The sequence below is a fragment of the Equus quagga genome, chromosome 4 (assembly GCF_021613505.1).
Source record: "Equus quagga isolate Etosha38 chromosome 4, UCLA_HA_Equagga_1.0, whole genome shotgun sequence".
NCBI lineage: Eukaryota > Metazoa > Chordata > Mammalia > Perissodactyla > Equidae > Equus > Equus quagga.
In genome coordinates, this window is record NC_060270.1 from 132787586 (window position 1) to 132804209 (window position 16624).

General features: G+C 39.9%; 1 protein-coding gene across 8 annotated transcripts in view; it reads right to left on the reverse strand.

Moving 5' to 3' along the window:
- LOC124238283 (serine/threonine-protein phosphatase 6 regulatory ankyrin repeat subunit B) overlaps positions 1–16624 on the reverse strand; it is a 291103-nt gene that overhangs the window by 74090 nt on the left and 200389 nt on the right. For 5 of the 8 annotated variants that reach the window (XM_046659051.1, XM_046659044.1, XM_046659053.1 and 2 more), the window contains 6 exons: positions 12127–12209; positions 10892–10955; positions 8849–8917; positions 6363–6503; positions 4380–4463; positions 790–901 (listed from right to left, as the gene is read on the reverse strand). In XM_046659051.1, coding sequence (XP_046515007.1) covers positions 790–901; positions 4380–4463; positions 6363–6503; positions 8849–8917; positions 10892–10955; positions 12127–12209 — 553 coding nt within the window. The remainder of the gene's footprint in view (positions 1–789; positions 902–4379; positions 4464–6362; positions 6504–8848; positions 8918–10891; positions 10956–12126; positions 12210–16624) is intronic. The other 3 variants (XM_046659052.1, XM_046659045.1, XM_046659048.1) reach the window with 1 other exon arrangement.

Consider the following 16624-nt stretch of genomic DNA (forward strand, 5'->3'; position numbering starts at 1 on the left):
GAAATTTCACATAAAAAAGTCTAGATTTCTAGCTTCTCTTGAAACACTGGAGATCTGGCAACCCTGGGTATGCATTTCCACCTGCCAAGCAGCTGGAACTGACTAGTTGTTTCTCCCTTTAGACAGAACATGTCCTCCTATTTGCTACAATCCCCACCACTCCCTATTGTTCTATACCTGGGCTCACTTCATTCATCTACTTTATATTTATGGTCCCTTTTGGCCTTTGAATTAGAGTTTCAGACTCCTCTGAAACACTCCAGGTGTTTCTTGATCACTATAGGTTTGAAATTATTAGTGGTTTGGAATTTCCAGTAAATTCTGCTGTGGTACCCTTGTCAACTTCTGTCCCTGACTACAAATGTGGGACCACGACAAACTCATACGCTAACAGCCATGTAACTCATCTTACAACACTGTTATCGAATACTGGGGTGCTAAGCATGCTGCCGGAAATACATACTGAGTTTATTTGAGACATCCAAATTATCTTTAAAACCCAAACTATGTCCACACACAGGTCTAACATTCCCAGTTCAAATTAATGTACAAAAGAGTTAAGTGTCTGTCAGCTCTGAGATTAGGCTGGACAGAAGTGGAACAAAGAGACCTACACATGGTAAAGTGAAACAATTTAATCACTTACCACAGAATATCTTCAAGGATATTTCTAGTGGAGACTTAATTAGGCAGTGAGGGCACTTGCTGAGAAATACGACCAGCATTTCCAGGTTTAGGTACAGGTGTGTGTGTGTGTTAGAGAAAACAAAACAAGACAAAATAACTCACCAATTCCAGACACTGTCTGTGGCCATAGGCGGCAGCATAATGTATGCTATTGTAGCCTTCCTTGTCCCGGATAGACGGATTTGCATCATTTTGAAGTAGAAACTCTAGACAGCTGTAAGTAGAAAGATGAGGTGTTATTTTAGAAATATATCTGGACCAAAAGGGATAATTAATGTAAATTTCCTCCTATTATGAATGCTCCACAAAGCACTTTGTGAGTTTAAGTGCTTCCTTAAAAATCCTACAGCAGTGAGGTTTTATGGACTGAAAGTTTTATGTGTGTTTTCTGTAGCACTCTTTATTTCAGCTTAAAATAGCTATTCTAGAATTCAGGAAAGGCTTTAGGAATAAGAGGGTAATTGAGGTTTTTTCCTTCTCATCTTAGGTACAGAACATATCTGTCATCAAGATTACTGAATAATAAGTTTTAGACAGAGCTACATGTTCAAAAGATGAAGTCTCAAATGTAACAAAGACGTGATCAGGCCGTTGCAACACGGCAAACCCCAAGAGAGGGGCTTTATTTTTAACCTTGCTGTTGGAGACTCTAAGATCAAAACATTAGAAAATGAAAGTTAAAAAGAGTAAGAAAACAAAAGAACCCAAGAATAGCCTAAACAATATAAAAGATAAAAGGAATGGATAAACATTTTAAAAATATAAAAGATTAATTCAGGAACCACATATGAAGGAAGAGGTTTCAATTGCACCATTAGGAATATAGACTAGAATAAAATACTAAGTAATAACTTTTAAAAGCCTTTTCTGACAAAGTTGCTGTACTTTTTCAGAAAAAGCCACAATCTTTGCAACAGGTTAGAGGAAGGGGCATGGCTCCACCTTTGCTAAAAAGCCCCAAACCCCAGGACACAAGGACTCAGGGACGTAATGAGTTCTGTTCCGGGCTATTGCAGATGGAAGAATCCTGCTGGTACAAAAGGAATGACGAGGCACCGTACTCCATAAGTTCCATTTTATTTCTGTGACAGTGGGACAAGCACGTCCTTTACAAGGCCAAGTTGATTCAATTTCATACTCAAATCACAATGTTAAGATTTTAAATATAAGCCTGTACAGTAAATAAGATTTCCCAACGGAAAATTTCTATAGTTTATTCAAAAACTTTAAAATGACATTTACCTATCTTTTGGCACAAGACAAGAGGGGTAATACATCACATACAAAGACATATCACAAATCCCATATAAAGACAATTAAAACAGATATTTTATTTCTAGAAAAACAGATGAAAGGCATAAATTTCTTATACCAAATACCTACATATCACGCGATTTATCCATAAAATGCTCCATAATAAATCAAACTATTATTGGAGTGCTGATACCACCTTATAAGGAAGTCCTTTTTTATTTTGGTAATTAAATGCCCATGGACAGGATCCCAGGTGTGACTCATTTTAAACCAAATATGGCTCCTTAAACAAAATCATTCAATAGAAATAGCTTTCTAGTGGACACACAATCCCCGGCTTCTGAAGGGATTACATTCTAAAAACCAGTTGACACATTCAATGTGTAATTTGGAAAACTCTTGGAATTGCTCCCAAAGAGTCGGTTAACCCAGAATAGAGTTGCACTATACTACCAACAGTACTATTAGAAATCACAACGGTACTGCAGAATTTGAATATTCTCCACATTCTTTTTAAAGGAAAATGAATTCCAGCTCTAAGTGGGAGTGCTTATCTTTTCTCCTCCCAGGGCCCTGATTAGCAATTTTGGCACCTAAGCTGCAAAATCCAGAGATGCACATTAGGTCAGGGGAATATGTGGACAAGGGAGTAGCCTCTCTCTGCAGAGAAGAGCTCCCAGACAGACCGGCCCCCACCTCCTCCTGCCTCTCCTGCCCTCTCCATCAGCCCTCAGAGGGCTGCTCTGGCCCAGGGCAAGCTTGCAGTTTCCTGGAGAAGGGAGCATTTTCTGAGGTAGCTTAAAATTCTAGTCTTTTGATATCATTATTTTAATTTTGGAGTATTAGGGCAAAACCTTGGTCGTTCTGCTTTACTCACAGCTGTGTTTCCCGCCCCCACCCTGGCAACAGTGAAAGTTACATCCCACACCTGCACTGGGGCACGCTATCTGACCACACCCTTCCACAATGGTCTGGACACGGGAGGAGAGCCCGGTCAGCAGCGGGAAGACCCAGAGTAGACACGGCATTCAGGTCACAGAGAAACTGGTTCCTCTGACCACAGAAGAGAATAAACAAGCAAGGACAGTGTGTGTGCAGACTCTTAGAGACTACATCCACCGGGTCCAGGGGCAGGACACCAAGTGTGGGCACCATTCACTCATTTGTTCACTTGCTCAGGAAACAGTTACATCAATTGCACACCAGGCACTGCACCGGGCAGAGCACTGATAAACAAATGACAAGCAATAGGCTACACTGGAGTATATGAGGAAGTCATTTGGTGTAAAACTAATTTAGCCTGAACTTGTTTTTCCAAAAGGGCCTGACATGGCGTTGAGCATGCACTGTATATCTGTTTTAAGTATTTACTATGTCCCAAAGACAAGAACAAATGCCCTTAAAGATAAGGATGTAACTTTCCTCACAGTGGCATTTCCTTAAGGATAAGCATCTCCCTAAACTAAGGATTGATTGCTGGCCTGCTGCACCCTGTGACCACCCAGCTCGAGACCACAGACCTGCTACCTGCTGTGTTCATCAACTGCTGTGTGAAATGCTACGCCAGCAAAGCAGTCTCGTGACTGTTGTGAAAGGGACATTCCAATCACAGGTGACACATGCTCTTTGATGGTTTATAACCACTCTGTCAACTCCCAATTCTTTGGAGTGCTCCTTTCCTTTGTGAAAGGACTCTCCCAGGCTATATGGTCCTCAGATCTGGCTCATAATAAACTCAAGCCAATTTTGATTTCTAGATTGGTTATAGATTATTTGCACTGACATCACTGTGACCTGTGGTGCAGGAAGGACTCTCAGAGGATGAAGCATTAGAGCTCCCCATGTATCAACACCCCTGGGTGATGGCAGTCATTCCAGCCCCTATCACAGTAATAGCTAAGCCCCTGTCAGAAGCCACAGAAGCTGTCTGCAGGAAGCAGGGGGCTATCTGTAAGTTGATGTGTGCGTGGCTTTGTGGTGTGTGTGTGTGTGTTTTAGGGAGGGAGGGAGAGTACAACTGGTGCATTTCACACTAAAATCTCAAAACATTTATTTATAGAATCTGCTAAATAGTTATCCCCAGGCCATAAAAGGAGAGCCTAAGGCCCTGAGAAGAGGCTTACTATGTTCTCTGAGGCACATGATACACAGCAGAGTCAGAAATGATATTTAAGACACCTGGTCATAAAAATCTCTGACCAATCACAGTGATGGTCCAGGCAAAGCTTACAATTTTAGAAAGAGTTCCCTGAGTGAAAATAGCGTAATTGAAAGATGTTTTAAAAGAACAGTTTCTTCTTCATTAAAGCAAGTCCACATAACTTCCTCAAGACCCCAAGTGAAACCCAAAAATAGTAAGGCTGGCCCACATGGCAACCCAGAGAAGCAGACAGAGCATCAGTACGTGCACCTCGTGCTTAAGCTGAGAAGAAACTTACGATGCGGCTTCCTTTTCCTTCAGTTCTCGGGCTCTTTCAAGTTCTTCTGAATTTTCATGGGCATTTCCTAAGATAGTCTTACTTCTCAGCATAAGGGAAAGAAAAAAATTACAATTAATTTTTTTTCCCTGAGGAAGATTCATCCTGAGCTAACATCCATTGCCAATCTTCCTCTTTTTTTTTTTGCTTGAGGAAGATTAACCCTGGGCTAACATCTGTGCCAGTCTTCCTCTGCTTTATATGTGAGACACCACCACAGCATGGCTGGTGAGTGGTGTAGGTCTGCACCCAGGATCTGAACCCGTGAACCTGGGCTGCTGAAGCAGAGTATGTGAATTTTTAACCACTAGGCCACAGGGCCAGGCCCTACAATTAATTTTTTTAATGTCAAAGTTGCTAACGACTTGGGTGCAATTTATATCTCAACGATTTTTCTCCCAACCCATAAGATATGAGCACTACTGATTTTTCATTGAGGATATTCCTGGTCCTCTCCAAGGCCTCCCAGTAAATATATTCTCTCCCAAGGAATCCAGTTGAGAACATGACTTTCCTAAAACTTCCACCCAGGTATCAGCGATTTAGTTGACAAATTAGTAGTCCATCCTTCCATAAATATCCTAAACTCCCCAAATGAAAAGGAGGCAATTTAGCTCAAACTTCTCTGACTCCTACCACATTCCTTGCTGCCTCCTTGGCAGCTCAGCATCTCATTTATCCAGGAATGGGGTCCTAGTCACCCCTCATCCGCCAGGGTAATTCTTCATCATCCTGGATTCCTTCTCTACCTCTTAACAGATGGAGACTTGCCCCTCCATTCTATTCCAAGGGACTAGCACAGAGCTTGGCACATGGAAGATGCTCGGTATGCATTTGTTGAGTTAATCACCTGCATGGCTACGGGATCCTGCATGCTACATCGGACTGGCCAATATTATATAAATAGGAAGAGAAAAGCAAGCAGTGTTTTCCAAACTGTGGAAATATGGATCATAATTCTTTACTGAATTCTGAAATCAATTTAGTGGGTTGCAGTCAGTATTATTTTTTAATGAAATAAAAGAAAATATCAGAATGCATCACACATAGTAAAAGTATACATGGCTTTAGGAAATTTTTGTTTCCATTTGACACACATATACATAAAAAATACACATGAGGAGCATGTGCACTGGGTCATGATGCAAAATGTATTTCTTACTGTGGGTCACAGTCTAAAATGTTTGAAAGCCATTGCTCTATGAGAAAAGGAGTTAGCACTGCCCCAGAATCAGTTCCACAGCACAGGGCAGCAAATAACTCAACAGTTCTCCAAACAGGGTTATCAAAAAGTATTATTATGAAGGGGGCCCTGCTCCTTAAGTCTCTGAGAACAATCTCATTAACTGTGGGTGCCTCTCCTACCTTTTCCCCTGAACTGGTTCACTTATTTCTGTTTTCCATTCCTAGCCACCTAGAATCCAAAAGTGTCCAGGACAACCAACTCCCTCCCCTCCAGCTCCTGAAAGAGCATTCACGCCCAGTTTGGAACAATAGTGCCTAGTTTACACATAGTGATGCTGCGCTTGAAGGCTATTGGGATTATGCATAGATGAATATTTTTGACGCATGACATATATATCAGCAAATGTAAGTTTTACAGCAAATGAAGCATTTAAGTGGTGATGATGAAAACTGCTTTATATGACCAGATAAATTACAACAGATTTTGAATGAACTGAAGACCTGGGCTTGACATCTCCGCTTGGCATTCAACCCAAAGAACAGAGAAGGGGAGTAATTGTGCAGAGATGTAATAATCAAACATAAAGAGAGGAGAATGGGAAAACTGGGGCTAGGGATGAAGCAATTCCAACTTCTCTGGGTCTGGGTGAGAGAGGTTCTTTATCCACAGTTTCTGCGAGGCAGTATGAAGAAAAATGAGCAAACCCTCCCCGTTCCCAGCCCTACCCCCAGCGGAAACATGACCAAGGCTGTTTTTACTTTCTATCCATGTCTGATGCAGCAGCATAGTGCAAAGCTGTCCGTCCCCAGTCATCTGTTTCATTAACGTTGGCCCCTGTGGTTACTAATGTCTCAATACAGTGGAAATGACAATTTGCAGCTGCATAGTGCAGAGGGGTCCTGAAAAACAAACAGCAATTTATTACTTCATTCGGCCTGAAAAACAGACCCGTCATCAGCACTAGCATCAACAGCAGTACCCCTAGGGGTGTGGAAAGCTCCTCAGCTCTCAGAGTGTGGAGGCCAAGGGAATGCCCTCCTCTGACTTTACAAGCCGGAACTGAGGCTACAAAGATAGTGGCTTCAGACAAGGCCACCCACCTGCAGATTTATCCTTTCTTTGCATTCCTAGGGCCTATCATGGTTCAGGTCTACATTACTGCGTATTTGGACTATTGCAATACCATCCCTATTGGCCTCCTTAGCTCTAATCAAACTCCCATAGAATTTCTAGTTGTTATGAATGAAGAACTGGGTTTTCTAAGGTCCAGTACCCACATGTGACAACCCTGTTCTAAAACCTTCGGTCCTCCCCACTGAGCAAAGTCTTGATTCTGTAGTCCGGAATTGAAGACCTTCCCAAACTGGTCCCCATCTATCTTTATAAAGTCTCTCTCTCTCCCCTAGCTGAGCCCATTACTGCATCCAAACTGAATGACTGAGTTTTTCCTGAGCATGTTCACACTTCCTCTACCTTTCCCTCTGGCATTTTCTTCCCTGGAATGCCCTTTCCTGAACCACTTCCACCCACCAACTTCAAAGCTTCCACCACCAAAACCCCAAAACTTCCTAAGTTCTAGAAGTTCTCTTTCTCTTTTGTCTGAGACTGTGTGGCTCCTGTCTGGGTCTCTCTTGAGCTCCCATCACACATTGCCTTGACTTTATTGGTGTTGTCTCATCTTCTCTACTGAACTGAAAGCATCTTGAAGGTAGGGATGCAGGTTACTTGGGAGAAAAATGCACAAGGAATTAGAAGCCCTGGGATCTGGTCTGGGGAGACCTGAAAGCCGAGCCAAACCAGGTCCACTCCCTAGGCCTGGGGTTCCTCATCTTTATTTCAATAAGGACCTTTGAGCAGCTGTCCCCTAAGGTCCATTCTGGTCTAAACTTCCGTGTACATATATAACTTTAGTTTCTCTGGGCTCAGCTTTCTCATCTATTATAAAGGATAATAAGCATCTCCATATCTCTCACAGATTTACCGGAAGAACCCAAGTGAGTAATATCTGGAAAATACAAGCACCTTGTCAAGGGGAAGGCATTGCAGAAATATGAAGTAATTTGTTTTATATTACTTACTTTTAGTCCTCGATTACTTAACAGTTTATCTGGTACGCCTAGCCAATATTCAGAGACTAATAATCAAATAGAATACTAGAAATAAAGTAACTTTATCTCAAGAACTATTTCTCAATTTTCAAGTACCACTATTTTATATTAGTAGTCAATTTATGCGCTCTCTTAGGAGTTGATTTTCTCCTCTTTCATCCAAAAAAAGCAAATTATGAGTATTTTACATATTGGATTGCTTATGTTTTAATTAAAAGTATGAAAATTATTAGGTATCAACCTAATGCGGCAGAGCCCAGAGACAAAGAGAAAATGAGACCAGTCCCTGTCCTCACCCACAGTCAGGTGAGGAGAGAGTCAAGCAGAGTCCACGAGACAGTGCGAGGTGTGCTGCAGTCATGGAGTACGGAGGGTGTTAGGGCAGCAGAGAGGAGGGCAGCCCTGTCAGAGGGGAGGGAGGTGTCTCTCAACATAAATCTGGAAATAGGAGGAGCAGTTGTCTCAGGTAGGTTGGTAAGAGGAGAAATTTGTGGCAACTCCAAGAGCCAGGATGCATGTGGACGGGAGGGTTAGAGAGATGCTATGGAAAAATTAAATTAAATTAAATTAAAAATGTATATATATATCCATGGACCAGCAAGTATTATGGCATGATTTAGCTATGCAAAGGACCATTAAGGTAATAAAAGTTCTATGACCCAGCCTAATAGCCAAAGGGGCTACTAGCTATGTATGTGTGTGTGTGTGTGTGTGTGTGTGTGTGTATGTTTAATGTTGTAAACATGTCTAAAGATTTATCCCAAGATCAAATGTTCAATCAATATAATAAAATGGTCCAGATCTTGTGATCAAATTCTGGGTTAGGTGGGCTAAAGCATTCTACTCTGTTACAAATAGAATTTTTAAAACTATATCCATGTAGGATATTGAAACAAAAATTGGAAGGAGAAGAGAGACCACTGGCCCTTCTAACAGAAGCTGTGAGAGGAGATGCTTTCCTGGTGGCTCGTGCCTGCTTTGCTAGTGCTTTCCCTACAAGAAGGAGTTTCCTTCTGAGGATGGGAGCTCCCCCAACTAGTTTCCCTGCTTACCATTTCAACATAACATGATTCCAGATAGACTGTTCCCTGCTCCTTTTATTTAGGCATTTGAAGCAGAGTTCCATGTTTACATACCTCCCACACTTGTCCTTTTTATGGAAGTCCGCTCCGCTGCTCTGCAAGAGTTTTATACATTCCACATTACTAGAAAGACAGGGAAAACATCATTAAGACGGTAGAGGTCAAGCGCTGGGCTATCTTCAGAAGGAGCTGTTTTTTGCAGAATGCAGACAGAGGGGAAATGATAGCTCCAGCTTTAAACTCTGCCAGCACAAAAAATAACATGAACATATAAGAGTAATGCCATACTGTAAGAATCTAAAGTTTCAAAGTCCATTTTTTCAAAGCTAATAAATCAATACATTAAAGAGTTTGATGAAACATTTTCATTCCATGACTAAGGAATGTAATGATTATTACATGATTAAACTTTGCAGCGATGGTTTCCTCATTTATCCTAAATTTTCTTTCAAAACCATCAAGAGTTTATGAAACAACCCCTTAAAGCTATAATAATTTCATGTCACCTTTAAACAATGAGCCAGAGTGGATGAGCATTACCTTTTATCACAGCAGAATGAATTCACCATGATAAGCATTTTCGACCCAGACTCTCCTTAATGGAAAATAGAACAGCTGCACTTCCCTGTCTTTTTAATCTAGGTAAATAAATGTGCAGAACCAGGGCTGAGAATGATGTAATGGAGCACAGTGATCTTCCAAAGCTTCCTTGTCATTTGCAGAAGCAATAAATCACATTTAGTGGAGAGAAAAGGACCTACTGAAGTAAATTCTCCTACTGAAGGGCATGTAGCTAAACATTAATTCTAATGGGAGTTTCAGACATGAATCCAGAATAGTGTGTTGCCACTTTCTGTACAGGTCTGATATTTTTTAAAATGTGGCCATAAAAAGAGACAATCAGCCATCATTGTTCTAAACTTGGGATGCTAAGAAGTGGCCTAGGACTTACTGTTTTATTATCATTTTAATAAGAGAAATGATTTCATTAATGATAAACCTGAGCAGGGTTCTCCCCATCCCACATGCACCCTGTATGGCCACCTTTCTCAGAAACCTGGCTGGTTCAATCATAAAATATAAGAACTCTCTGAGACCATTCTGTGTTGGTGTAGCATGCCGGTTGACACAGAGCACCTGTCTCTTACTGAATGAAGCTAAAGGATCAAAAGCAGAGACACATCCAGGTTGTGAGGCTCATAAAGCTCATACGACCTGTGGGGATGCGATAGGGAGATGGAGGGTCTTTTAAAAAATACAAAATTATGAATAAAAACTAGATACAAGACTTCAGAAGGGAACCGTGCAAATAAGGGGCCTCACAGCTTCACAGTCAATCCACCTCTGATAAATAGGTAATGCCTTTGGTAACATACAGATGACAAATGGAGAAGCTTTGCTTTCCTTAAGGACTAGGAAATTGGTTAAGAACCAACACCTTACCCAAACAAGGTCATCCGAGAGAGGCCATGTTTGGTCAGTGGGTGGTCATAAATCAACAATACACTGATCAGAGCCTTAATCTAACCGCTAATATGGAAAAGAGTATCTGATGAAGAACTATCTTTACAACTTAAAAAAAAAGAGAAGGATTAAGCCACTTCTTGCCTAGCCTTTGGGTTTTCTTGACCTTGGTTCACACTTAGTCACTAGAAAAGCTTAAAAATCAGTTTTGAAATAGGGACAAAAATGTCTGTTAGTGAACAGGAATTAACTCAATCTTGCATTTGCTTGATCATCACCCACCTACCAGCAACAAAAAGGAAAAATTTAGGAACAAATCTCTATTTTCTTTTGGTGAAGGAGGTACCACATAGTCTATAGGCTGAAAATCTGAAATTTAAAATCTGAAATTTAAAAAAAATAAAAAGAAAAGAGAGAAAAGAAAACCAAAGAAAAACTATTTTCTATATGAGATGGACTAACAATTTTTCTTTGGAAGAACAAAAACACAAGTGATCTAGAAATGCAACATAGTCATGTTTGGTATTGGCAGAAATGATTCTTACTCATTTTACTAAGGAAGTTGCCTTTGATTCACAGACAACTTGAGTCAATCAAGACGAATTAGTAGTCATGAAATTGCTCACTACTCACCCTCCTGCAGCAGCAGCATGAAGGCACGTTCGTCCAAATTTATCTGGGGTGTCTATTTCAAAGCCTGCAGACAGCACGTGCTCATTACTAAACAAGGATACTATGCTATACTTTTGTCCTAGTTAAACCACAAGAAACATTGCAGAGACAGAAAAATCAGTTAGTAGAAAAACCAGAACGCAAGCAACTGTAGTCAGACAGAGGTTGTCATGGAAACAAATGGTAACTGCTCAAGCTTGGCAATTTTATAGGAAGAACCGTGAAGTCAAGAAGAATTTATTTTCACATTCAGCCCTGGGTGAACCACAGCCCCATATTTCAATCCCAGGATAGAAATTTATGAAACCAATTTGAGATAAGTAGGGCAATAGACAGGCAGACAGAACACATGGAGAAAACAGGGAAGGCAGAGGAGGAATCTTCACATGCTGGAATAGATATTTTCTTAAGTGTGTTATTATCTTTCAGTTGGCTTAAGATTTGGGAAACATGCTTCCATGCAGGGATTATTTTTAAACATGCCAAAAGCAGTGAAAGCAGAATCAATAATAGGTAAAGTACTTAAAGGGAAAAAAATGCCTCTAGAATATCTGTTGAATTAATTCACAAACAATCTTTGCCTTGCAGACTTCCATCATCTTTGAAAGCCAGGAACTTCTTAATACATGGAGGTTGGCAGAAGCCGCGATAAGAAAGATTAGCAAAGCGCCACACCAGAAAGAATTTCTTGGTTCCAAATAGCCTCGCGTTAAAAAAGTAAAAATTAAACCTAGTTGGAGGGGATCAACTGTAGTGATTTGTCAGAGCCCACGGAGTAGGAAGGCAACATGACATTTTCTACCATTGAAACATGGGGGATTTGGCCCTTTTCCCTTGTTAAAAATATTAAATGTTAGGCCACCATTTTAAGCCTCAACAATGTTCTCTCCTGTGACAAACTTCCTCTAAGCCAGGGCCGTCCCTGCTTGCCTCTCACTCTGCCTCACCCAAAACTTTAACTTGAAAAGCAGACAAGACTCTCCTTCTGGGGCAGGAATACTGACATGCAAACAGCTTCAACAGCAAGGACTGCTGGGAGCTGTCACACGCAGTTAGCTGTGGACGCAACTCATCCTGCCAAGTCGGGTAATGAATGACATGAAGTGCAGGCAGCCGCTCACTCTGACCAGACACTGGAAGCCAAGGGGCTCGTTTACAGGACCAGGAAGCCTCAGCTGTGGGATGGAGTTACTTACCGGATGATAACAACTTTCTGCAGCAGTCAGAGTGAGCGTTTAGGGCGGCTAAATGTAGGGGGAACATGCTATGGACTCCACACCTGAGGAGGAAAAACAGAGCAGCTCACAGTAGCAGATCTCAAGACACATGCAGAAGGACGATTACCTTTCTAGAAGTTCTCAGAGGAAAATTAAATCCACCACACCTCACTTAGGAACTCTTGGCTGAAATAATTCAGTAATTTTTCCACTTGAGAAATAATTACGCAATTATTTTCCACCTTAAAATAATAAAACCCTCAACCTAAACCAGAATTTAAAGCCAATAACAACAGGAATGTATATATATATATTTTTAAAGATTTCATTTTTTTTTTCCTTTTTCTCCCCAAAGCCCCCTGGTACATAGTTGTATATTTTTAGTTGTGGGTCCTTCTAGTTGTGGCACGTGGGACGCTGCCTCAGCGTGGTTTGATGAGCAGTGCCATGTCCGCGCCCAGGATTCGAACCGACAAAACACTGGGCTGCCTGCAGCGGAGTGCGCAAACTTAAACACTGGGCCACGGGGCCAGCCCCAGGAATGTATATTTTTAAGAAAATGTTTCATATAAACAGTGACTCTTTCCATTTAAAATTAATTTCCCTTTCTTTTTTCTTTCAGCTCATCAATTTTGTGTCTTATTCATTCATTCATCTATTCAACACTTTCTAAGCATCAGATACTACCCTAATTGCCAGAGATAACAAGACAAACTCTCAACTTTCAAAAGCAACCCTATTCCTGGAATTGATAAATAAATAGTTACTATTGACCTATTATGTGCCAAGCACTTTGCTAAGTTAATAATGACTATATTATTGAAAATAAAACTTTGGATGAGAATAAAAACTAATGTTTACCTTGTGCAGGTGAAACTCAGCTTCCTAATAGACTTTTATATTGCACATTAACCCACATCAAGATACCAGGCACAAAAACGCAGTTAGGAGTAATAAACATTGCCTTGCATCCATTTCAGAAATCTAATATATTTTCCCTAACAGTATTAGAGAAAGAATCTAGAAAAGGACTTTTTAGACTGATCCCCCACCATAACACAGTCCCCAGGATGAACGCTTAGGGGATGGCAGCCTTCTGATGGCAGTGCTTTCTGCCTTCAGAACTAAATCCTCCTCCTCTTGCCTATCACCTCTCCTCGAACAAGGACCCAAAGCTGTGTGCTGAACTGTAGTTCACAACAAACAGCATCATCGGGAGGTTCCTGTGTACTTCCAAGCATTTATAATGTTAGTGATCACTTCTCATAAGATCTCATTATATTCAAATAATATATTTCAGATTTTGTAAATCCTCTGCGTAACACAAGCAAGTATGTCTATTTACATCTGCAGATTAATTACCTAATTTCCTTCTCCAACACAAAGTGGCCCATTTTCAGATTCTACGCTTCATAAAAAAACACATATGATTTGAATTTGTTAAGCTTCAGATACATGAATTTTATTTGCTATGTCAAAAGTTATTACGATGTGAATAACTTCGTATGTGAAGTCACATGAATGTGTGAATGTATATACATATGCATAGATATTTCACAGTATTCAGGGTTTTGCAAAATTTGAGTCTGCCAGCATTTAACCACCTCTCTCTTTCCATGAAAACTCCTTCCTATTTATTGGTGTATTTGTTTAGTCTTCCCTCTGCTCATTTTCCTTTCCCTATATGGAGATTTCCAACCCAGCGCGTATAATAGCTGGCATCCATCAAGAGATGCAATTTGCCCGTCTTCCGGGCAGTGCCACGCGGAGGAGAACTGCTTGTAATTGCCTCCCTCACCATTTACAAAAAATTCTGGAAAGCAATTGCATCAGTGACAACCTTGATGCTCATGAAAAGGAAGAGGGAGTTGGGGGATGGGAGAGGAGCTTTTCTATTTATGCTGCTACTTATATGACTCTTTATTGATGCCAGTAAACATAGTAATTTTTTAAATGTATTACATATTTTAAAAGCTCCTCACTAAACGGAACTTTAAGCTAATGGGATTCTACCTAACCATTTTATTTGTTCTGGGCAGGTAAAGTAAAAATATATGATTAAATATCTTTGGACATTTGAAAGAGGAAAATGGATAGAATATTTTCTAGGACAGTTTTAAGTTTCTGAAACAACATGCCTGAAATCAAGGATTGGATTTCTCAAGAATTCTTTGAGACTTCTTCATTCATTCTTTATATATATATATATATATAAATAAACTTACACACACATATATATATACACACAAATATATATTATATGAAAAAATAAATGTTAAAGTTTTATATATAATATACATTATGTACATATTATTATATGTACACACATATATACACATATATGTGTATATATGCACACAGTATATAATATATATTTTATAAAGATACATAAAATCTATATCTTTATATAAAATGATACAAGCAAATGAATGAGAGAAAATAGCATCCAACTCTATAAGAAACCAATCAGCAAAAACATAAAAAGTATAACTGATAGTGTAACAGTAACAGTATTGGAACATATTCCACAACCTTCATCATCAATACTTCTCATCAACTCTGCCACCTTAACACCACTGTCCTTAGATAATTCATCACATTCTACATTAGTTAATTATTTCATTTTTTTCACTGTTACTTATAAACCTGAGAAGATAAGGGAGGTAGAACTACTCTAAAAGGTCTAGCAAAAAAGCTGCCTGATATATACTCTTCTTTCATAGTTAATAAAAAGTCACCACCTCAGTGTAGGTTTTGAAAACATATTAATTTAGACTGAAGTACTATTGGCATTTGAACTTGAATACGACGCTACAGTTCAAAAGGAAGACTAAAGATCAGTCCAAGATTGGAAAGAGAATAAAAGCAAAATTCAGAATCTCTGAATCAATTTAGAAATGACTCATGCATTTCAAAATTACTCCTTTATTGTTATAAAGTAAGACTACTTATAAAGGAAGGATCATAAAACCTTTAGCAGGAATATTAGGGTTTGGCTCTCTCAGTCAAATAAGAAGCAGCACCTTTACTTTGTTAGGTATACGTAGGGGAGATCAAGAATTAAGACGTCAGATAACCCTAAACTTAACAATGAATAAATTACAGGAAAGAGGAGACCAATTCCAGTTAAATTACTACATTTATTTGACCAGTCATAAAATTAATGGAACACATTTGTATTAGCTATTTCTAATTTAGCTGTTAGCTGGCGTCTCCAACCCAGTTATTTCAGAATAAATGAGGTCAGAATAAATTGTAGAGAGCTATCCGAGGGGAGTGAAGGGCGTCTGCACCATTAGAATACAGGTTCTTTTAGGCTTTCCCCTTGGCATCAGAGAGACACGGCTGCCCTTCCCACATCTAGTCTTTTCTAGAGCCATCCCTTAGGCCATAGGGTAAAGAACACTGTGGTTAAGGTGATGGGTTGGTTTTGAGTCCTACTTTTGCCGCTTATTAGCAATTTGATCCTCAGCAAGTACATAATGGTTCTCTCATCCAGAAAATAAAGACAATAAGAGTGTCGATCTTAAGGAGAAATTGTAAGGACTAATTGAAATAATGCACACAGAGTGCTAAATTCTAAATTCATGGGTCTGGCCCATGGTGAGCCTTTACCACGTATTAGTCGTATTATTGTCCTTGTGATTATCATTAGCTTAGGTGGGTAATAGGAAGTCTGTGAGTTTTGAAGTCGTAATCAGGTTGTGCTTCCTTAAACTTAGATGTATGATTCCTTAAAAGCCAAGATGAATTCTGATCAGCTGGCATGTCTGGTATCTTTCTATGCTTCAAAATCCTTTACAATATTGATCTCACAACTCTCCTGGGGATGGGGACATTCGTTTGGTTTTGCCCACTGAGTGGACAAGAAAAAATTATTTGATGACTTTGATCATCAAATGATTTTATGACCTTTACTCAACCGATCAACCCAAATCAAAAAATCAATTTCTTATTAATTTTCTCTACATTGTTCAAGTATTTATTATGCACCCCTAAGTTACAGGCATTCAGGTGTAACTCACAACAACGAGGCCTGGTCCTTGCTCTTTGCAACCTACAGACATTTTCAGGGGTTTCTTTTGAATCAAGTGCAAGCACTCTGACATGGCTTATGACGTCCCTTCTGGACCTGGCTGTTGCTTAACCTATACATATTCTAGAATCCCAGTGAACTTCTGTCCATTCCTCCTGGACAAGCCAGGCTCTGTCCTGCCCCCAGCTTTTGCACATGCAGATCCCTCCACCTGAAACTCTCTTTCTCCCCTGCTCCTCATGGCCTTTCTCAAACTAGTGCATCTCTGGGGGTCGCTGATATATCTTTGGGCTTTCAGGAGTTCTCTGTGAGAATTTTTAAGTTGTCTTTTCCTTTGATGACAATCTAAAGCAATTGGCATAAAAGCATATTTTGACTCATCTGAACAACTGCCTCATCATTACGTCCCTCTGCCAATTGCCGCACCCATGTCTGTACTTA